This window comes from Lissotriton vulgaris, chromosome 5 (genome assembly GCF_964263255.1).
Source record: "Lissotriton vulgaris chromosome 5, aLisVul1.2, whole genome shotgun sequence".
In the NCBI taxonomy this organism is placed as follows: Eukaryota; Metazoa; Chordata; class Amphibia; order Caudata; family Salamandridae; genus Lissotriton; species Lissotriton vulgaris.
The window spans coordinates 1,369,257,713-1,369,282,813 of record NC_141693.1 but is presented as its reverse complement, the minus strand read 5'-3'; the positions used below and the strand labels follow the sequence as shown (position 1 = coordinate 1,369,282,813).

Genomic DNA, 25,101 nt, shown 5'->3' with positions numbered 1-25,101 from the left:
CAAATACTGGACATTTACATTTCCATGTTTTGCTCTGAAGGGTTTTCAAATATGTTCAATGGACTATAGACAGCAATCTGTTCCCATTTTTCACTCCCTCTTAACTCTTATGGACAGTCTGTATGTTTTTGGCGCTCATGGACCAAATTTTCATGCCTCCTCAGCAATGACCAGTGTTTTCCTGGACGCCATTTTAGTTTTTCGAATCTACCTGCCACTTTGTTTCTAATATGCTAACTGGAATTTAGGCAGTAATGTTCCTTCTTTTTCTTGGTCACTGAACTTATATGAATAATATGTTTATTCTTGGCATGTATTAGTCAGCTTTTCACTTCTCCGCAGCATTATCCAGTATTCTCTAGGACGCCATTTTAGGGGCTTGTGCACACCTGCCAGTTATTTTCTTCACTCATATTTTTTGTGATCATGGCTCGCTCTAACCACAGTAATGCACAGCAAATTAATACTAACTGAATGTCATTAGAGGACAATAATCCATTCAGTGTGTTACAAGACAATATGGTTGAAGCAATTAATGACTCTGTCGGAATGAAAGGCTCCTCTCCTAATATTTCTCATCCAAGCTCTAAACCTAACTCTAAAATACCTTCCACATCAGGAAAACGAGTGAAGACAAATGCTCCTTCGCCCACCAACTCTACCTCTTCCATTCCCATAGAGCTTTTACTTGAAGAAATACGCTCGCTCAAACCATACATGAACGAAACATATGCTCGTCTTCAGAGCCTTGAAGATAACTGGTGTCATACCGAGCAACAAGTAGCGGATCTTGAGAGAAGAGTGACTTTAGTGCAGGTAGTCTCAGACCAGGTTCTAGCCATGCACAGAGAAATACAATATCTTAAGCAACAGGTTGAAAATTTGGAAAACGCAACAGACGCAACAACCTACGTATTTACGGTCTTGCAGAAGGTCTCGAAGGTCCTAATCCTATATCCATCTTTCAATCCTTTCTGTCAACACTTCTTGGTCTTCCAAGCTCTCCTCCATTGAATATTCAGCAAGCTCATCGCTTAGGTAAACTTTCTCGCTCATCTAACTTTTCATCCTTGTCAACGAGGTGTAATCTTGTATTTCCTAGAATACGCAGATCTGATTAAAGTCATCCAGGCTGCCAAACAGAAGGGAAAACTTACCTGGAATGGTTCCAATCTCCTTTTTGCTCAAGATTACGCCAAAGCTACTGCGGATCGTCGCAAACAGTTTTTGGACATGAGTCCTGCTCTCCGTTCCCTAAATGCACGTTATGGATGGTTTCATCAAATGTTGTCTCACTTGTTCTGTATCCATGTTCAGTGTTTTCTCCTTCCCTATCCATTTCTCTTGCCCTCTTTTTTCTTTTCTTTTCTTCCTTTTCTTACTTCCCCTTTTTTCCTTTTCATATTTGGTGATCGTTTCTGCGTTCCTTTCTCTTTTCTTTTTCTAATCTGGATGTTCCATTTCATTCCTTGTCGTTCTTCTTTCTATCATTCTTTCAATAATTGATTTAGTTTTCTTATTGTTTGCATAGTAACTGTTCAAGTTAAATTTAACTGGTTATATTTTCGTTCAACTTTCTATCATTCTTTCACTAATGAATTTAGTTTACTTATTGTTTGCATAATAACTGTTCAAGTTAAATTTGATTGGCTACATTTAGACTAGTGCTATGGAATGTTAAGGGATTAAACAGGCCTATAAAAAGTCAACGGGTATTAACCCATTTAGCTAAATTAAACACTGACATAGCACTAATTCAAGAGACACATTTATCTGATGCTAAAGCGTCTAAATTGAAACGATGTTGGGTAGTTAATGTTTTTTATCCCAAGCTCTAGGTAAGAAAAATGGAGTCTCTATTATATGTCATAAAAAATACCAGGTATCTGTCACTCATCAGGAATGTGATTCAGAAGGTCGTTGGATAATAGTCAAACTTCTCTTAAATCAAATACCTTTATTCCTTTTTAACATTTAATCACCAGTTACTGTTGATAATGTTTTTTGGACTGGTATATCTGTGAAGCTCCTTTTGTTTGACGATGAATATATTATTTTCGGTGGCGATTGTAATCAGGTTTTTGAGCCCATATTGGATAGACATTCTTCTGTTAGATTTTTTAACACTAAGAAGCATTCCCAATTTACTTCCACCATAAGACCAAAATCCCTAGTCGACATCTGGAAGCTTTGTAACCCTGATACTCGAGAATATAGCTTTTACTCCCCCTAACCTCACTCACCATCCCGAATATTTTACCTCTTCTTTAGTAAATTCCTATCTCAACAAGTTTCCCGTTCCGATATTGGATCCATTTTAATATCAGATCTCTCTCCTGTTGTTTTAAATTTTGATTTGTTACCCTTTACTCCTCATCCACATAGATGGCGTTTCAATAATACCTTATTTTCTTATCCTAATTTCACAAGCCAATTCACCTCTTTTATTTCTGAATTCTTTTCCTTCAATTCTACTCCGAATTCCTCTCCTGTTATGATTTGGGACTCCTTTAAAGCTGCGTCCAGAGGCTTTATTATACATTTTGTTTCTCAGAAGAAAAAATCTTTTGAAGCTAAAAAATCTCAAATACTTGCTGAGATCAAACAACTTGAGTATACTTATCACTCGAACTCTGAATCTTCATTAAAAAAACGTATTGACGCAAAATTCAAGTTTAATAAATCGTCTACTGAAGCTGCTTCTTCGTATCTTTTAAAAAGCAGCGCTCTTTATTACGGAGGTCAAAATAAAATGGGGAAATTATTAGCAAACTACTTAAGAAAACAACGTGATTGGACTAAAATAGAGTCTATATGGAACTTTGCTGGTATTTCCTTATTCAAAGATAATGACATTTTAAACAAGTTTGTTTCCTTTTATAAAACTTTATACACTCCCGAAAAACAACCAATCTCTCTACCTATTTTCAGTCTATTGATCATCCTCCACCTCCTAATACTGACTTTACATCTTTAGAAACAGATATCATGCTCTCTGACATTACTCATGCAGTTTCAGTTCTAAAAAGGGGGAAAGCTCCTGATCCGGACAGATTTACTGTTGAATTTTATGCACAATTTGTTAATCTGCTTCTCCCACGTCTTCTATTACTTTTTAATTATTTTATTACAGCAGGCGCTTCTTCTGGTACCTTTCAGGATGCCATGATCTTTTTAATACCCAAAGATAACAAGGACCCCTCTCTTTGCAAAAATTACCGCCCAATCTCCTTAGTTAATCTTGATTATAAGATATTTGCAAAACTTCTTGCTCTTCGTATCGATCCCATTTTACCTAATCTTATTGGCCCCGAACAATCGGGTTTTGTAAAAGGTTGTTTATCATACAATAACTCCAGAGTCTTTTCTGATATCCTTAGTTAAGCTTCCTCTCATGATTACCCTATCGCAGCCATAGCGTTGGACGCAGAGAAAGCATTTGATTGGATCAGAAGGGATTTCATGTTTCAGGCGCTAAAATGGATAGGGTTTCCTCCTAAATTAATATCTTTTATTTTTTTATTGTACTTAGGTCCTAAAGCGTCTATTTTTGTTAATGGGAAAATTGCAGACTATTTTCCTCTTCTTAGGGGAGTACGTCAAGGATGCCCCCTCTCTCCTCTTTTATTTATAATAGCATTAGAACCCTTTTTAACTAAAATTAGGCAAGACGCTCAGATCACTTGTTTTCAACTTGATGTCAAAATATCTGTTTATGCAGATGACATTCTTTTATATTGTTCTAATCCTTCTACGTCCATTCCCTCTTTAATAAAACAGGTTGATATATTATCTCAATTATCCGGTTATCATCTCAATTCAGACAAGTGTGAAGTTCTTCCCCTTAATGTGCTTTGCCATAAACAAGATTTCATTTCTACTGGTTTTTCTTGGCAAACCTCTAAGATAAAATATCTAGGCCTGTGGTTTTCTTCAAACATTCTGCAAACGATAAAAATATACTTTGACCACATAACTAAAACTTTATCTGGCTCTATTGATCACTGGCACCCACTTTTTCTCTCTTGGTGGGGACGACTAGACTCCATTAAGATGATGCTTTCTCCTTTAATTCTATATATTATTTCTATGATTCCTGTACATATTCATGGATTTTATTTTTAAAAAATTGATTCTCTTTTAACAAAATGTCTTTGAAAAAACAAGTCTCCCCGAATAACCCTGTCCACTCTGAAGGCAGACAAAACTTCTGGTGGTCTTTAATTTCCTTATTTCAAAACATATCATTATGCCTTCTCCAGGGGCGGCTGGTGACATTTGAAAGTGGTGAGGCATAAGATTTTTGTTGCTACGAGGGGTTCAGGGGGGTTGTCCCCCTGAGAATTTTTTGGCGCCCCTCGCCCCTAGGAAGGAGCCGCCACTGCAAACATACATTTTGCATGAATTCCTCTTTCTGTCGCTGTTCATTTTAATAGGTTTATAGCATAAATTATAGTCTAGGGTTGTGTTTGTAAAACTGACATTTGTCAGAATGTGTAATTTTCTCACTTTGGGGGCAATCCCAGGCAACACCCTACCCAGGGCACTGTCTTATTAACCCAAACTACTGGAATGTCAATACACGACACCACAAATCTGAGCTCATCACTACACACTACCCCCTCTAATCCCACACAAGCACTTTAAAGGACATTCATTTTTCACTGCCTCACTACATTCCACCCCACCAATACTTTCACACCACTGCATCACCACTCACTGGAAGTACATCACCCCGGCACCATGTTCCATCTCTAAGCCGCACTACCACCCAACAACAATGCAAAACCATCTTGGAACCACACTACTGCACTGCAACCACCAGTGCACAATCACCTTTATAGCACCCCATACATCATTTTCACACTCACACTACCGTTCTATGGCCTCAGTACTGCACTATGGCTTCAACCCTAGATTAGCTTCACCAGTATGGCAAACTCACATCCAGCACCACCCAACCTACGTCATCAGTGTGCTAACACTCATACTGCCCAACTACTAATGCCACATAGGATGAAAACAGAAAAGAATAACATTAACGACCAAAAACAACCAACACAAAAGAAGTAACACACAAGTCAATAGATGAAACAACAAAATAAAACACAACAATGCACGTTATGTTGTGGTTTTGTGTTCGGGTTTGTATTGCTATTGTGTTGTTGCAATAACCGTCTCTTTTATTGCAGTGCCTTGGGTAATTTGTGCTGGAATTAAGTTCCATGAGATTTAATCCTATTAGGATGATTATAAGGAGGAGCAAGGACAAAGGGTATGCTTGTTTCTGTTATAGAAACTTGATGTTATGGTGTGTGCAATCCGTGTTGTGTTCTTTGCATGCATGTACAGTTGTATGTGGCAGGTAAGAGTGGTATGGGCTACCTATGACAGGTGTCATCTGGGAATCTATGACATGATAATGTGCACACACAGCATAATGCAGGCCCTGGAATAATAATGGTAGTTCATTGCCTACTGGGGCTCCCTAAGACATGTTGGTACCCACTTCTGGCATAATGAGCCCCTTACATTAGAGTGGAAAGTATTAGCAAATCTGGGTAATTTTTGCCACAGTGTGGGCCACAATGGCATGTGTGTGCCATCCACAAGAATAATGCTGGAAACAGTAATAATTCTTGACAATCTTTGAATACACATGGCATAATGGAGCGACCACGGTATTTTATTTATTTATTTGGAATTTTATATAGCGCGTAGTTACCCTCGGGCATCCCAGCGCATGTCCAGGCATCAACAATAGCCACAGAGCCAGATCAGTCACATCACATAGGGAATAGATGTGTCTTCAGAAGCTTCCGAAAACGAAGAGTGCAAGTCTCTAAGCGCATTCTCAGCGGAAGCGCGTTCCAGAGAGTGGCTGTGTGAACCGAAAATCTTCTACCACCAGTACAGGCCTTATTAACCCTAGGAACCTGAAGCAGATGTTTCTGGTCAGAGCGCAAAGCTCTGTTAACTTTATAGGGTACCACTAACTACCTTAGGATGGGGGGTCCCTTCCCCTGGAGGATTCTATGTGCTGTGCAGAGAGCTTTGAATTTGACCCTCTCCCGCACTGGAAGCCAGTGCAGTGTCTTCAAGGCGGGTTTAGCTGACTGCCTCCTTGGCACGTTCGTCAGCATCCTAGCCGCGGCGTTTTGGACGTTTTGGTATATTTGTTGTACCAGCACAATGGTGGTAATTCTTTAGTTATTGTGGGAATAAGTAATGTGATGTCTCACCCAGTGTGATACTTGCACTTCCGTAATACTGGTAATGATTAACATTTTAATAACTTCACTTTTTCCAAGAGACGCTTGTCTTTTAAGACTGGTGTCTCATGCAGTCACTCATTAATCTAGCTATTCATGCACCCCCTTGTTTAACAATTCTTTGATGCACTCACCCACTGAGCTTCCCAGCAACGGACCCCCCCATTAATGCACCCATTCATCCATCCAAGTGTTTACACATTAATCTAATCATCATCCAGCAAACACAACCATGCCAATCAATGAAGAATCAATTTCTCTTAGACAATGGCCAGACTTATTGGCTCTTTCTCCACTGGTTTCCCATTTCAGAGTGGATACACTCCCATTTTACAAGTGCAGATAATGCCAGGTAACTTGTTGACCTTGTCAGTTCAGTGATAAACGCTCCCAAGTTACACTGCACCTTGGCGGCAGGTACTGTGAACTCAGAGGCAGAGACACACAGCTCATGCAGCACACACACCCCGGCCCGGACACAACCAACCTCCGAGCCAAGGCTGACGAGTGTTCGTGCAACCTTCAGCCTGCCACTGTTTAGCCTACAGCGCTTTGTAGTCTGGAACTTGTAGTTTTACTTTTAACATCCGACCCCAGTGAGTCAGTGAAATGCGGTTCAGTAAACAGCCTAGAAGCAGACACTAGCAACGACTCAGACCCCCTGATGCAGTACTCACAGCAAAGACTCAGACGTTCCCAGGGCAGTTGCCCCACTACAGACCCAAACATTCTGGGGTCACCTGCAAACTCAAGTCACTCCCAGCTCAGCCACAGACACTCCCTTCTCCCAGGATTGCATTATCTGCGTGAGCAAAGCATTGAAAGCAATACAAAACCGAACGTTCCAGATGTGCAAGGAGGAAGAAGAGACAGAAACGCACATAAAAGGTCAGTGCGGTGCCACAGCCAGAGAAGTTGTGAGGGTGGGTAAGGAAGGAGAGAAACACTACCCCTTCACAAACTGAGAGAAAAGAAACTTAACTTCATCTTGTCCACTTTGGCAGGAACATGGCGGCAGCAAACCAGCTTCAGGCCCTGAAGGAAGAGGCCACATGCTCCATATATCTGGGGATGGCTACTAGGTATCCTAACATTTGACTGGACATGGGGCGTCACTGCCCAAGCAGGATCCCATCTCCAGACTCCTGCAATACACTAGGCATGCACAGCATGCCTAATGTAATGTCAATGGAGTGGGGGTGCTGAAATAAAAAGCGCCCCTCGCAGATGTGCAGTCGGAGTCTGGACTCTGCTCTCACCTGCGTGTGCTGCGCTCAGTCTCTGTCATGCGCACTTGAGGCTGTGAAGCAGCTACCAGCAAAGGGCAGAAATGTAAACAGACGAATTGTCAAAGCTGTTAATTCGTCTACTTACATTTCTTGCTGCCCGATTAGAGCAGTTTTGCCTAGTGGGGCGCTGCCCCGTCACCCCCTATTGACGAGCCACCGCTGGCCTTCTCTTTAAAACAATCTTTACGTTGGCTTTCTCTTGATAAGTATGTACACCCTCCCATCTGGTTGACTATAGAGAACTATTTGATGTCACCTTTCAATTTTCAAGAATCTCTTGCTTTTACTAACAATATCTCTTCCTTTCGAACTCCAATCATCTCTCACACTCGTAAAAAATTCTTGCTGCACTATGACCCTCCTCTTATCTTTCATATTCTTCATCAGAGCATCATCCCATTTGGCATAATAATTTATTACGCATTAAAAATCGCACAATTTACTGGAAATCCTGGAGAAGTAAGGGACTACTTTGGATTTCACAACTATAACTTAATAATATCCCTTTCTACTGTTTGGATCTTCAAACACAATTTTCTTTACCATTTTCCTATAAAACTCAATATGATCTTTTATATACTTCACTCTCCCAGTACCTTCGATCCTTACCGTCAATGCCTTCTCCTTCCTCCAGCTGCTCCATGCTATTTCCCTTACTATCTATTTCTTCCTCAGCTTCATCTCTATATAAATGCTTATCTCTTTCTTCTGGTTGGAAAAAAACGAAGTCTGAATTGGCTTGGAAAAAAGATCTCAGGACAACCCCTTTTTGGGATAAATTTTAGCTCAAAATTCATAAAACTTCCATAGCTGCTAACATTTCTCAAACCCTTTATTTCATTTATCAATGCTTTTTATTTACTCCCGCAAAATTAGCCTCATTCTCTACTAACTCTACTTCTACTTGTTGGTCTTGCCGCAGCACAAATGCTGATTTAAAACACATGCTTTTTGACTGTACCCCCATACACCGCTTTTGGCAATTAGTCTGGTAATTCCCTTCAAACGTTTTTCTAGGCTCTCTATCACCTTACTGGCCCCAATGCCCCTCTAATTTTCAACTAGTAGATTTGTTATTGGCAATAGCTCTTTACTCAATAACTTCTAATTGGAAACAGGTCAACAAAGTCACTTTTAGAGCCTGGTTGAATGCTGTTTGTTTTTATCACAGACTTGATACCAATTACATTTCCCCTATTTCTGTGTCCGTTAAAAGAGACCTTTTATGGCTCCCTATATCCACATGCTTCACCTATATTGCCTCACATAGTGATCCATCCGTCCAAACTTCTGATGAGGTTCGGAAACCTCCTTGATATATTTGTGGTCTTCTCTCTGTTTTAATAAGTTCTCATTAATATTCCCTTTGATGTTTCTCCTTATTATAACTTGTTGTTTTTTACCTTTTAAATTGTTATTTATGCATACAGAAATTAATTCCATGTGCTATTTTTCTTTTAAGATTATTATAATAATGTTAAGATTATAACAGTATATCTATTTTCCTTTCCCTTACCCCTCTCCCCTTCCTGCCTCCCCCCTCCTCTCTTTTCCTTCTCCACTTTTTCATAGAATGTTTTTTGGTGAATTATTACCTTCATGTAATGTACCCTAATGTACGCGCTGTTTTTCATTGTATTTTATTGGTTTTGCTGAATAAACTTAAACTAAAAAAAAGAAAGGCAATCATCTATGACTCTTAGTCAAATAGCTTCTTCATCACTGAACTCATTGAATCTGCAATGTTTAAAACGCATGTCAAGTCTTTCTACAAATTTGTTGATCGTTTCACCAACTTCTGACTTTCTTGACTGAAAATATATCTTCTGTAATCGAAATTTGTCATTGGATAGAATTCAGTGTTTAGCATCTCTTTGATTTGAAGGTACGTCACTTCACCTCCTTATGGTATTTTCTTTATCACTTCCTTTACTCCTTCACCAGCCAAATATTTTAGATATTTAATGATCTTTTTGTCATTTGTTTCTGCCAGGGCATCCATTAAATCATCAACATTTTCAATCCAGACAGTCTATCTTGCGTCAATATTTTGTTTCTTGGCTGTATCTAGCTGGACACCATTCATGCAATTTCTAAGTCCCTGCAACATGCTTGCTTCAGGGTCGTTATGGGCAATCTGAAATTCTATGGCTTATTTTTGTGCGGCCATTGGAGCCTTTCAACTTCCTAATGACTTTTGAATCATGCTGAATGCACCCAACACCTTTCTATGGTGTTTGCTTCAGGATTCAATGGCTCCATATACACAACCCTTTGCCTTCTACTAGGTTTGCTTTGCCTAAACACTGTAGTATAATAACTATATTTCCATTTCCATTTCCAAAGACTTTATTCGGATACCAGCATATACATAAAAGTAGACATATACAAATAAAACACATTAATAGCAATGTCAAAGTTCTTAGGGTGGCAAAATACAATAAACGTAGATAAAATACATATATTAAATAGCAAGATACGATTAACATCATGGATCACACATTGTTTTCCGAGCACCCGTAGCTACTCTCAAAAAGGTGCCAGTACGCAAGATCAGTTCAGCATTGTCCAATTTAAGAATGCAATCAAGAGCATCAGATAAATTAGAGACAATTTTTTAAAATATGAGATAAAGAACCATTGTGCATATTTCATGTAGTATTTCAAAAAAATAAAAAGTGTAAGAGTGTTTGTTATCTGTGCCCATCGCACAGACATGGCAAAGAGTCTAAATCTGCATTATGCCCATATAGAAAACAAAGCAGGTATCTTACAGACCCTGCTCGTAGGCGGAATAGGAGGCCTCTTTCCCATTGAGACATTGGTAATGCAATGTAGCTTGGAAGACAATGCTCAGGGTACTCAATAGTCATGAATTTTACAACAGTTTTTTTCTTCGATTCCTTATCTAGTCTTTCTGTGCTGTAAAGTGCATACAGTGCTGTTTTAAAAACTTTTTTAACCATTGTTACGGCTGTGTTTGGGTTAAAAAACATTCTACCCAGATTAAGGCTTTGCAGACTCTTAACTACACCAGCAATCCATGAGACATCCATCCCTTCCTTGCAGAGAAGACAATTGTCTATTATATCCCTTGTGTGGGAAGCTTCAGGGTTCTTCATAATCGCTAGCCAGAATAATGCAGGGCGGGCCCTTATAACATCTTCGCTGTATCCTAATTTTAATTCGCTGATGCATATGTACAGCGGGGTGGAGATTGGCGCTCCCAATGGTTTCCTGCAAATTCCATTTCCCTCAGATTGGACGCTAACACATTTGATAATGCCCTATACCTCAGCCCCATAGGTAGCTACTGGCACACATTGGCTCTTAAAATTTTTTACAACGGCAGGGAATTGTCACCGTTCTTTTAGGCCTGGGAAGACTGAGTAATGAGTTAAAGGCCTTCGAGAACTAGTTTTTGCCTTTTTCAATATGGTCACACCAAGAACCATTTGCAGCGAAGACCATCTCCAAATAAGGGAAGGTAACAGTGTAATTTAGTTTTTGGTCACCCACAGTGATAACATTTAAAGGATATTTTCTTGGCTCACAAGGCATTATAAAGGATTTCTTAAAATTTGTACACAAATCTAATCCAGTCATGAAATCTGGGAAGCCTCGGACTAAAGTGCGTAGTGCATTTGGTGTGTGCCCAGTTAAAACCGCATCATCTGCATATAAAAGCACTGGGTGTGTTTTGCCTTTTATTCTGGGGACATCGTTAGTTAATGTAGTCGGTGACTTATGTAAGTTATTTATATAAATAATAAAAAGAAGGGGAGCCAGAACACACCCTTGTCTGACCCCTCTACCTACACTGATGTCATTGGACACTTCAACCCTGCGGCCAATTCTGATCCGCACTTTGAGGTCCGTATGGAGATAGGCTAGAAAATGGACGAGTGCATCATCCAGACCATATTCTAAAAGAATGGACCATGAAAAAAAACAAATTGAAAGCTGAGGTCAGGTCAGGTCTATAAAAGCTAAATAAAGTGGCGAGTGCTTTGCAATAGTATACGTCCCTATTATCAAATTGAGATTTAGACATTGCTCATTTGGGCCAACTTTACCCCTAAAGCCTAGTTGGCATTGTTCTAGAATATGATTGTCCTTTGACTAAGTTAACATTTTTGCCTAAAATTTTAAGGGTGTTATCTATAAGGGAGATTGGTCTATAGCAACAAGGTACAGTACGATCACCCTTTTTAATAATTTGGACAATGGTACTAGTAAACCACGTCTTCGGCAATGGAGCATTAATTAAATCATTAAAAAAATTTAACAGCAATGGAACTTAAAAGCCTGGTCTGTATTTAATAAGATCGATGGGCAACCCATCTGGGCCAGGGGTTTATTGCTTTATCGCCCGCACTCTGGCGTATGGCCTCCTCGACTTCCTTTATTGATATTGGGATTCCAGATAATACACAGTTGTTAAAAAGATCATGCTCAGAGGCAGGCGCTAAATAGATAGCAGAAAAATGGCTTTCCCAGGTAGCGGTCATTATGTTGCAGCTAATGGGAGTTAGTGGTTGTCCCATTGATCTAAACTCTTTAATGGCAGTCCAAAATGCATTCTCATTGTTTTGACTGGCAGCATCGATGAGCGCATCCCAGTGCTCATTTATTAATGGTTCCTGCCTATTAGCAACAGCCCTCTTATATGGCAGCCTTGTGGACTTAACCATTTTGTTACATCTGGGATTTTGAGATGAGGCTTTGCGGAGCATCCTGTTTGCAATTGGGCACTCCTGATTGAACCATCTGGGTTCACGCTGTACTGTGGAGGTGGGTTTGGACAACAGGGATTTAATGGATCTGCAGAGTTTAGTGAAGGCGGTAATAGCCTCAGAGCTTGGGTCCAGGGCGTCAAGGCAGATGTTAATGAGGTTCATGTTACCCTTAACCATTAAATAAAATAGGTCAGTGTTATTAACGCCTCGCCACACCAGATATAACTATCTTTCATTTAACTCCTTGGCTGCTAGAGCAATTCCCGCTGGGTGCTGAAATATTCAGAAACCCATGCTCCATGACGAGCTCAGCTCGTCATGAGTGTATGAGAGGTGTACATCATGACGAGCTGAGCTCGTCATGAGCGTCGAAGGTGTTAAGCAAGCACCACAATGTTCTCTATACCTGGTTTCCACTACCTTTAACACTATTCTGTGTCTGACTATTTTCTCTGCTAGAGCTTCCTTGCACTTGACTGTCATTGCTTTTAACGCTTCTCTGTATCTGGTCGTTACTGCCTTTAGCTTTAATGTTCTGTATAACTTCTGGCTCTGTGTCGCACTACGGCACAGTATCTCTTGTCTCGACTTTACCAGTAACTTTCTAGCTGACAACAATCAAACCTTCTATATGGCCTTCACTTTCTTCACAGACCTTGTAGTGGCTGGAGTAGAGCTTTGACTCCACATATGCCAACCTCTGAGTTTCACTTTGACTGAAACACACATGACATACACAAGCAGCATTCTGGCCCACGGCAAACTGTCCGGGAGAGCACTCTTTGCTCTTCAGGTTGTGTGGTTTACGTAATCCTATATCTGGTTACCAGTTGTAGTATCCTCCCCAGCCTACATACATTCAAAGGAATACATCATACATGGAGGTTGGTATTACACGTCTTTATATCTCAGCGTGTAACCATTAACTGAATGTTCTACATCCAGAATGCTATCCCTCATGCACTTACATCACTATTCTATAGACCAAAAGGGTCCTGCCTTCTTTTAACCCACAAGACACTACAGCCTGCGCAAGAGAAAAGTTCCATTTAATTCCCTCAATAGTAATGTGATGAACAAAATAATCCAACTCTTATACCAAGAATTTACATTCATTACTTCTCAGCATCCTTACACATTTGCAAGACTCTTTCCAACATTTCATTGTGTTAATGAACATTTTCAGCAGAAATAAAAACATCATCCATGCCAGACACTCCAGGATAATGTACATGAATCTCTGAAACACACTGGTAGCAGAAGCTAGGCCGAAAGGGAGATGCAGAAATTTTAATGCACCAAAATGTGTCACAAAGGTGGTCAGACCCTGAAAGTCCTCCACAAGGAATCTGTGATAGGCTCAAATCAATGATCAGAAGAATTTGGCTTGTCCAAATTAGCCAAAAATTCATGCATCTCATTCAATGTGTGAAGATCTGTACAAACACGCATTTCTCCAAAATTCTTTTGCACAACAGCAATCAGGCTCACCCATTCTGCTGACTCTTTGGCTTTACTGACTCCTCCAGACACCAATTTCTGTAACACTTTTTTGAGATCATCTCTATCACTTAACAGGACTGGTTTGACTTTGTGAACAATTGGCACTACACTGGATTTTAACTTAATGTTATGCAAACATTTTTGATGGAGCCAATGCTGTTATTGAAAACTTCTGGACATTTTTGAATAATTTCAGTGATAACTGCCACTGAACTAGAGTCAGTTGCAGAAAAAGGTCCCTCAGTCCCTTCAAGTGGAGTGTCAACAAGAGAAAGAAGTGCATTCGCTGGTATTTTCCTCAATTCAAACTTGGCCAAAGACATGGCAACTGCCCACTGGTGTTTCAAAGCCAAGAATAAATATCAGACCCAACTTTGCCAAATCTTGCCACTCAACCAAGTTCCTACCCTTCAATGCAACATACACTTTGGTAACTGTAATTCTCCCCAGATATGTGACAGAGTCGAGAAAGCAACCCAACACAGCAATGTCTTGTTCCCCAAAAGCCTTGGGGTGCACATCAGGTTTCTGAAGAAGAAAATCCTTAGTACAATGTTGATAAAAGCAAACATCCGATAAATTTGTGATGGGGCACACAATTCAGACATCAGGTTGAGGAAGATTGTACCAATGGGACCTCACACCAAGTTCCTTTAACAATACAGCTCACACTATTAATAACACAATCAGTTGAACAAGAGCTAGTGTGAACAGCAAGAAGTATTTTGGATAAATCATTGGTACAATCATCAAACTTCAACATGCACAATATTAATTTTAAAAGATGGGTTACCACCCTTACAAACAGCCTGAATGTGACCAGCCTTTTTACATCTGCTACAACTTCTGTCCATAGCTGGACAATAAACATAGTTCCCAAAATGGGATTTTGGACCACATCTATAAACAATAGGTTGACTTTTTTAGGCACATTCTTAATGGCTTGTCTTTCAAAGAAAAGGCATTGATAGGTTATTCTTCAAAACACAAATAGACATTAACATATGAACTATTTAAGCCAAGAACCTGAAAGCAGAAATAACATCCTCAATGCTTTCTTCAGCCGATTTCTTCCTTCTGAAGATGTTCAACCTTTCAAGAAGTACAAGGTTGTTCAGAAAAGGTATTTCGCAGATGTGATACTGCTTCAATGTCGTCATCCTAAGTATCACCTTCACATCCAGGTGCTGCCAAGACATGTAAATTAACAAATACCTGTTTCACCTCTTAGCCCAAATGGCTAAATTCTAAAGCTGCTTTTCTTGCGTGTTCAAATTTTGTGGAGTCAATAATTTTTGAAGATGTGAAATCACTGTTTCAAGGAAATAGGCAGCGTACCTGGATTCTGTAAAAAATGAAGAAATTTGAACAGGATACTGATGAGTAGCCATGATGATGGAGAGAAATGTAGTGCCCCAGCAGTGTAAAATAAATGTTATAAAATGTAAATGAATAAAGTAACAATATCAAATACTACCTGAAGTGTCCAGTAATTGAGAAGAAAGTTGGCAATCCAGGAAAAAAAGATTACTGAAGGACAAGTAGATCCATGTCTGAATGTAGATGCTGGCAAAATGAGGGGTAATTGATGTGCTTAGAAGCAAAGCAATAGGGAAGCCCAAACTAAGATGGCCACCACAGAGAGAGTGATAAAGAAAGTACGTTCATAGCAATAACCTGAGCCAAAATGGCTGCTCTGTTACAAATTACGTGATACGTAGGCCTGAACCAATAGATTTGAAATGTGAGGCATAGCAGGCAAATAGGCAGCTCAATTCCCAGGTACAGTTCGCTGGGCTGTCACAGCTCTCCAAAATTGTATGGGAGGCTCCACAATAATTCAGCACCCTCTCACATCAGGCAAGGTGAGGAGGAAAGCAGCCAAGCTAAATAGAGCCTAAGGAAAGCAGCTGATATTGAAAAAACCTCCATGCACTACGAAAATGGAGATGGTGAGAAAGAAGCATGCAACAGCAGCGTGGACTCCCATGGTGAATGCCCCTCACTGTCAAATGTGGAAGTAGGGACACACACAGAAATTGAGGAAGAAACCTGAGTTTATTTGTGAAGAACATGGGAGCCCACGTCCAGCGCTTGCAAGTCCAAGGAAGCTCTCATCAACTGCCGCTCTCAGCAGACCGAGCCTCATGGAACGTCAGCCGTGCACATGGAACCTCTGTTAAGCAACTTAAGAAGATTCTCAGCGTGAGGGAATTAGTTCTCAATTGTTACTCAATGCTGGAGCGGGCATCAATGGCACGAAATAATAACAAATAATGAAAATAATTTGAGCCACAGATGGCCGGCTGGGTCAGTGGATTGACTACTTAAAGGTGCACTAGTTGTAGGATTGACAACGATAAGGTCTTTAGGCTCACCTGTTATTCTAGGCTTCATCATAAGATCACTTTATGCTGTGCGTTTTCCTACAGTTAGCAGTGTTTCTAAGCACTTGTTATATTTTGGTGGCTGTTTTACTTGTCCTTTTTTGGAAGTCACTTCAGGGATTGGGACTCCAACTTTAGACCTGGCTTTCCATTATGGTGTAGGTACTTTATCAAACAGCATTTTCTGCCAGAATCCTTAATAGATTGGATTTCCTTCTTTGTTTGCTTCACTGTTACTAATCATTATTACGTCTTTTAATCCTCTGGAATCTCTGCGACTAAGGCATTCATGAAGGGTGTTCTAGGACACCTGTACCTATTGTTTGAGAAAAATAGCAACCACAATCTAATATCTGGTAGCCAAATGGGGTGTGATCCGATATCCACAAGAAAAATGTGTTGCTTGTCTGCCGTGGTTCAAGGTGATTGTTCTGAACAGGGGTTGGATTACTCGTAAAATAGCTGTTGAATTGGTTGCTGCTAATATGCTATAACGTTCCACACTCTGGGTGGCACTCAAGTTCTCCCAAAATACATATACGATGGGCGCCATGTTCCCTGAAAACAATGCTCATCTGTTGGCAGTCTAGTCCTTGCAAGCATCCGACCGATATTGTGTCCAGCAAATAAGACTATAGATTAACAATTAGAATGCGCACGTCTAAGGCAGGCACATATTCAGTTGAGTACACAACAAACTCCAGGTTGTATCACATTGGAGTCAATTGGCATTAATACACTGTTTCTGTCAGCTGAAAATCTGCTTCTTCACTCTTTACCTGCAGAGAGGTTTGACACACACTTTAGATACTGTGGTCCATAGACACATCAAGGTTTGTGATGTAAGCTTTCTTTACAGCTGATATTATCCTGATATCCTGATATTATCCTTCAAATTATTCCAGAACAATGGAATGTTGGTATTCAACTTGTAACACCAACCTTCCAATACTCTGTACTCTTAGTGGCTCCCACACTAGCCGGAGACTTGGAAGACAATCTTTCTAATCCATTTTAGCAACTGCAGTTGGCACATGTACTGGCTTGGCATCAGCATGATGCTTGGGACACATTTTTCCCAATGCAATCCAGTGGTCATCAAACAAGATCCATGATGTGGCAGCCTCTGCCGCTACTCAACATTAATACTCCCTCTCTTCCAGGATAGAGTGAGTTGGGCTTTAGTGCACACAAGACTTCCATGGTGTACAGCATAACCAAAGGTGAGGCAACAGCTAGCAGTGGAAAGTAGTAAGTGGCCATTACATTTTAGAGCGCACTTATTTAGAATGCACTGGAGGACCGATTAACTATCTGAAAAGTAGGAAGAAGATATTTTTTGAGACATCATCTTTTTGTAGAAGGTCCTTTCCTGTATTTCTCTGCTTTAAAATAATGAGGCCTCGATGTGCCTTTTCCTGTAACTATTGAAAAATAATATTGCGTTGATGTGCCTTGACTTGTAACTATTGCTTTGGGAGAGTACATAGGAGCTGTCTTGCTGCTCGGTTTATTTATTTATGCAAGTCTTTTACTTTTTAGTATGTGATACCAGAGTTTTTCACACGTTTGTTTGTGATTCTGTTATATTATATAAAGGTTTGTAAGGTATGTGACATATCAGAACAACTGGATAACGTTGACCTTATGTCACAAGCGGGATTGAGTATCCTTCAACTACTTAAACCTACCTTGACTAAAACATACATCACAGTAAAGTTACGTACTGGTTTATATCGCTGCTCTTACGCCCACAAAAACATGTACAACTCTGCCAATCTAATGATAACAAGCCTTTCCAATCCTAATATGACTGGCTTATGACTGAAAATGCGAGTCAAAGCTATTAGCTTTGCAAATGCTAGTTACCCATAGAATGCAAAGAGCACACTGAAGAAATGTCAACAAATATGAATCATGCCGACCAAGAGAATTATTAGACTAAGTGCTCAAATGCTAGTAGGGCTTTACTACATGGCATTAACCACATTTGAAAAATAATTCCTGGGACACTTTGCAGCACATGGCTGCTGCAGATATAGAGTTCTTGTTGGAGTACCTGTGTGTAAAAAAGAGGAACAATTTCTTCAACAATATTACCCAGGACAGTCTCCAACTTGCCGGGACTGTGCCTGCAAATATGAGACAGTCGGCAACTATGCTTTAACCAACATAACAATTCCGTCTTCTACTTCCAGCTTTCAGTTAAATTAGATGAGTTTAAAGTGTTTTCTTATAAAAAAGAATAATAAACTAAATAAATAAATGAATTGAACTTACCGAAGTTTAGAAAAGAACTTGACTGATGTGATTGTGAAGAGTCATTTTGTTTGACCGTTGAAGGTGCATTACAGATGCCTAAAACAAGAACCCATGTAAGAATCTAGGAAGCATTAGTTCAATCAAATATACCTTTGTTTGTATGTGGCTTAATTGTTTCAAATTAAATGGACCTATGATTAAATCTAACGCTTTTTTCTTTTCCTGCATAGAAATGTAACCCAATGCATACAAACTGGTGTAAGGCTATTTGCTGCCTTAACCAAGGAGAGATGTTGTTGACCCCTCCTTAGGCATAGTGGCCCACACTTGATACCATAGAATAGTGCCTCCCACGGCAGGTGCCTGGTGTAGCCTTGCTATATAGTCAATCATGACAGCCTGTTTTAAAATAAGCAATATGTTACATGGGTGTAAATACTATTAACAATTTGTCTATTAATATTTCTTAACGCAAGCAAAAGCACAATCTTTAATCTTTGCGTATCGTTCCTTAAAAGTAAAAATGGATTGCCCTAATTATAACCATCTACTAAAAGTAATGGCAGCGCAGATCATGCCTACCCTATCTTACGGCCTAGCGACGTGGTGTGGCAAGGAGGCCGATCTTTTAAATGAACTACAGACAAAAATTTATAAAACGGTCTTCAATCTGCCAAAATCCGCCTCAGCTTCACAAGTCAGGCTTGAATTTGGACTGCAAAACCAGAACTTCCGGAGCATGAGCGGCTTCGTGAAACTCTGTTACAAACTTCGATCCGCAGACCCAGACACATTGGACTGGCTGAGCTGGGAGGAAATCAAAAAATGGGTGGATACTGCACACCCGAACCCTTGGGGAAAGTACCTGAAACTATGTGTGGAAAAGCTGGAGCTGGAATCAGTCTGGAAATTAGGGACAGATAAAGCAAGCCTAAGTAAATTAGCCAATGCGGCAGTAAAAAGGAAATCCTTTTTGGAGGATAAAGAGACATTGGCAAAACGTCGGCATGGCTGGACTATCATGAACTCGTATACAAACTCAAAACCACTCGCTTACCTATTATCTCACTTTAGTGGCCATTTAAAAAAGGATTTTATTGATTATCGGATGGGGATGCACATTTCAAATGACTTATTACCGTCCTGGAAACCCTCCGACCAGAAGGAGCAATGTCGCCTCTGTGGGTATAAAACTGAAACCCTTGCCCACTTTCTTTGTGTTTGTCCTGCGCTGATAGGACAGAGACGACTGTTATTGAAACCTATTTTTAACGCGCTAAACATACGCTCTTGTAGACACGCCGTTACAAGCTGGCTTGGAGGTTCCTCCATAATCCTGGCATGCCGCGGAGTTAAATTCCTGGCTGAAGTAAGAAATCGCCTTGGACACATTGAAAAGGGGGATCACCAGGTTGGTGGGTTATCAGAAACTTTTTTAACATGATGATCGTTCACGTTTTGACCCCAATTTTAATAGAAGCAGAGAGTTTATAACTCTAGTAGTTTTAATTCATTTTGTATCGCTATTTTATTATGCGAATTTTGTAATAATTTTAACCAATTATGCAAATAAAACTTTGATTTGATTTGATTTATTAATATTTCTTAACGCAAAAGAGATACAGTTTTCCCTTCCCTGGGTATGTTACCGTAAGACTAATCCAAGACTTTTAGATTTCTACATTTCACATGTACAGTAACAAATCAACGTATTAGTGAGCCCTGAATTCCTAGGTGAGTAACTATGGCACCTGTGCAAATAAGTGTAAATCTCTCTACTCTGTTTACGAAAATTCATAAAAAATTTGCATCATCTGAAATAGTGTTCTTTCATTACAATGAAGCATGACCAGTGGAGAATTCAACAAATCCTTTTGCATTTTATATCAGTGGTTGAAAATTTTTAATATAGCAGAGATATTCACTGGGTATTTGCAATTGTTCAGGTGTCTGGTCTTATTTCATAATGTAAGGTAACATATTTTATTGATTCAGTATTCTAGTCGGATCTTTTCTTCTCAATTCACAACTTCTTAATCATGGAATACATGTATTTATCATCATCTTGTAAATATTGTAATGATTTTAATTAATCACACAATAAAATGATGATGATGATGTATTTATTAGTCACATAATTACTGTGCTATTAGCACTATTTTACATTTTAAATGTGTTTCTTACTCCTCAGGTTTTTCCTCAGATATTGAGGAAGTGGAATGTGGTCAGGTAGAATATCTTGAATATCTTCTGTAAAAGAGAACCAATTCCAGCTGACTTTGGAAGAACAGGTTCCTGCCATTCAGGGATTTGTTCTTTCTAATATTCCCATGCATTTATGTCATGTTTGTGGTCTTCACTCCATCTGAAATGTGCAGCTGGGTCTCTACTGAACATCACTAGATCCATTCTTGCCAGCATTCATTGCAGATTCTGTCTTGTACCTCAGTTGTTTGAGCTTCTTATTCACAGTGCATTGCTTCTTTGTAGGATTCTTGTGGAACGGGTGTAGGAAGTTCACACAAACTGAGCGAAATTTGATGAGAACTGGGTTTTGATTTATTCAGTGTTGGCTGAATGTAGCTTGTTGTCTTTTGGTGCTTTTGAATAGAAGATCACTCCCAAACAACTTTTGAAATAGATTATGGATGAACCTGTTAGTATCTGTGAAAGAAAATCTGCAAATCACAGCTTGTTTTGAGGACTGAAAAGCGAAACCTCAAAATATTAGTTTGGTAATAAGTCAGGGCCTAGTGGGAAAACAAAATTATTTGAGATGGTGAGATACAAGATCTATGCAGATTTGATTTAGTCAATTATCCGTGTTTGAGTTTGTTGATATGACGTGTGGGTTACCAGTTAAAGAGAGACATTTCCACCTTTCTAGCAATAAAGTCAAGGCTATCATTCATATTATGTTTAATTGCAGGATTCCATTTTCATGCTGAATATGTGGATATTTATTAAACTGATTATATAAATTATATCTGCTTGGTTATTTTCACCCATTATGATGACATTCATACATTTTCCTCTTCGGCGCTGCCACTGCTAACCTTGGCGTTAGGAGTGAGGCAAGGAACAATTTGCTAAAAGAACTCTTAAGTGCACTTTTTTTTTTATTTGTAGCTACTTCCCCTCCCATTAGCAAATCAGCAGCAAGTAGAAGGCTGTTGAGGGGCTAGGGAAGGGACAAGAAGATACCCATGTGTGTGATATCACTTCTGCTACTTCTGCCATTTTGGTGAATCATTTTCAATTTTATGATTGCTAACTTCTTTTGAACATTTTACAACTGTTATTAGGAAATGTTTTGGTAACTGCTTTCTTTCAGGTTTCTATTCTTCCTTTTTCTTTCTTAATTTTGAACCAGAAATAAAGTTTAACTAAAATAATAATGATATTTCAAATATTCCTGTTTGCACCATGTTGTGGACATAGAAGTATAGGTTTTCTTGAATCTGCATTCATCATAAAACTGTGGACCACATTTGTTTATGTCATTATGCATATCTTTCTCTTCTGGTCTGAGTCTTTGATTCTTTTTTTAATTATTAGAATGACATATGTGCATGTGGTCATCACCAAATCAAAGTCAGGTTAAATAGTTTCACCCCGTTTATGCAAGGTCATTCGTATTTCCTTTTTTAACTGAGGTAGTACATTATTAAGAGCATTTGAAATTAAAGTTAAGATGACAACTTTGTGCAGAGTTGTAAACTGTGCAACTACATTCAGCTGTGAAGTTTCTCAGTTGCGTTGACTACCTTCACTTGCGTGTGAAATTTCGTGCAACAAAATGTGTTTTCACAAAACCATTTTTCAAACAAACAGGTCTTATGCAGGAGAACTTTCATGCAAAATTTAGGCTCAGCTTATTTTTTTCTCATGCAAAACCTACTTTTACGTGATTTTTCACCAAGTTGACAAAGTTATTCTATGCCAATTTTGCCCAACCCTATTTGGCTTTTTTATTAACTACTAGCTTACCCGTCGCGTGTTGCTGCGATCTCAGAAGAAAGGAAATTTAAGGAAACTTGTTATGATAACATTCAATTTACATTGTGGCATTTTTTTTAATTATTCATTTTAATATGGAAAACATTTTAAAGTGTTGTTTTAATTCTGTTTATTTATTCAAGTGTTTTTCCGTCTGGTGCGTACACATATAAATCAGAAGGTTTTCCGACGCGTGAGCTGTCCACATACAGTAGTCCATGTCTCCAAATCTAGTCCACACACTTGCAGCGATTGTCCTTGTGCTTTGTTGATGGTCATTGCAAAAGCGAGTTGCACCGGAAAGTGTAAACGTTCAGTATTGGAAAGATTATGAGGGCCCTGGGTGGCCGGGGGGCCGATATTTAACAAATTATTATTATTATTTTTTTTTTGCCAGAAACCTTCGCGAGATTGTACTCAATAACTTTTAACACATTTTTATTTTATTTTTTTTTTGCCAGAAACCTTCACGGGAGTGCACTCAACAACTTCCCAAAGTTTCATGCCGATTGGATAAATGATGTAGTAATGCATAAAGAACAAACGGACATACTTTATATACGAATAAATCAGAAGGTTTTCCGATGCGTGAGCTGGCCACATACAGTTGTCCATGTGAGAAGAACGGATTCTCCAAATCTAGTCCACACACTTGCAGCGATTGTCCTTGTGCTTTGTTGATGGTCATTGCAAAAGCGAGTCGCACAGGAAACTGTAAACGTTTAGTATTGGAAAGATTATGAGGGTCCTGGGGGGCCGAAATTTAACAATTTTTTTTTGTTGCCAGAAACCTTCTCAGGAGTGTACTCAACAACTTCCCAAAGTTTCATGGCGATCGGATGAATCGTGTAGTAATGCATAAAGGACAAACAGACATACTTTCGTTTTTATATATATAGATAGCACACATATTTATTCGGGCCAAGCTTCGATCAGCAGGCGTAATCATGCCTATTAACAGACTTTTTTAGCAACAGTGCAGTAGGGTCTGTTGCACTGGGGCCCAGGGATCTGAACCACCTACCAAATGAGGGGTTAAGGTGCAGTTTCTCTTGCTCACGTTTGGTAACGGAAAAAAGTGAAAACACATTTAGTTAGTGGAATATGCTAAGTGACCAAATGCAAGTTTAAAATTAGAACAAGTGATGGGGGTGGGGGACAATTTGATACTGGCCTCCATTGGAAGCCAGGGTAACTCTTAAATCTGGTGTGATGTGGGCAGATGTCTCTTTCGCTGAGATGAGTCAGACCATGGATTAAAAGCAACCTTGATGGAGTAAGAATTGACATGAGGATGTCAGCCAGAACTGCATCACCAGAGTCCAGGAGGGTTATAATTGGGGCGGGAACATTGGTTTCAGTCGACAAATCTTCATTTTCTGTTGGGAGTCCACAAAAAAATCAGCAGATTGAGCAAGATTCTTGATGTGAAATGAGAGCATGTTGGGCACGTTGTTGTCAATGATAAAAATCTCAGCCCAGTCTTAAATGTATTCTATGAGAAGGTAAGGGCATCCTGGTTGGGTCTCTAATTAATCACTAAACTATGGGCTAAGCTCTCTATATCAGCGATTTCCATTCCAAAATACACCGCTAGTCCAGCACCTAAGCACATAAACTTGTGAGGAACTCAGTTCCTTACACTTTGTTTCCAACACAAGGATTCAGATTCTCACGCCGTAACTCCATCATATCTAAGCATACATTTGGGGCCTTGTGTTTATTCCCATACCCAGTCCTTCTGTTTGGAATAGAGACACAGGACATGAAATGGCTATGAAATAGATGCATCTCGTCCATTGAAGCTTAAAGGAACAAATGCTTTAGTTCCTTTACTTCCTTAAAATCCATTGGTAACATATTTTTTTCCTGATATTTATTTGTTTTTAGTGAGCAACACAAGTGAGAAGGTAGATCTTCTAGAGGCACTCATGTGCTAGGCTCCTCATGCAGGTAATCACTTATTATGTTTACTGTTAATGTTGCTGACATCTCAGGCAGAAATATATAGAATTGGCATAACATACATGTGTGTGTGTGTACACGTGCACATGTATGTGCATATATTCCCATTACTATTGACAACATTTAGCAAGGCTTTTTAATAAATAGAATTTACTAACCCTTGCTAGGGTTGCTCGTTCAACATTTTATTTCCAGGGCTCAGTTTGTGCCGGTGGCTGCCAACGGTGGGCACTGCGACCCATTATAGGTTACTAGGATTTATTTTTCTTCATCAGACTTTCACCAGAACAAGAGAGAGAAATATATAAATGGGATTAAGGAAAAGAAAGGGAAGGAAAATAGGTATGAAACAGAGATGAAACCTGCACGAGTGATATTAGGGACAGGAAGTTTAGGGTGGTGGAAGAAAAAAGCGTAAATTGTTAAGTGTATTTAGGATTAGTCAACATTAGGCTATCTAGGCATTCAGCTTTTGCACCTATTTTTGGTGTTGTTGAAATTAAGCACTGTTTTGTTTCTTTTTCTGCATAAACCCCTACAGATTCATAGTACATATTCTTAGTAACAGAAGCCAAGTGATACATGATGAGCGTGTACAGTGGTTTTCAGAGTACTGGTCAAGTCAATGTTATGGTTATAGTTAAAGATATTTTTTCTCAAAATAGTTAGAAAATCACTCTATACA

General features: G+C 39.3%; 1 protein-coding gene across 2 annotated transcripts in view; it reads right to left on the bottom strand.

The window, feature by feature from the left end:
- PTPN22 (protein tyrosine phosphatase non-receptor type 22) overlaps positions 1–25,101 on the bottom strand; it is a 605,270-nt gene that overhangs the window by 24,645 nt on the left and 555,524 nt on the right. For both annotated transcript variants that reach the window (XM_086923320.1, XM_086923319.1), the window contains one exon: positions 18,471–18,548. In XM_086923320.1, the coding sequence (XP_086779446.1) occupies positions 18,471–18,548 (78 nt within the window). The remainder of the gene's footprint in view (positions 1–18,470; positions 18,549–25,101) is intronic.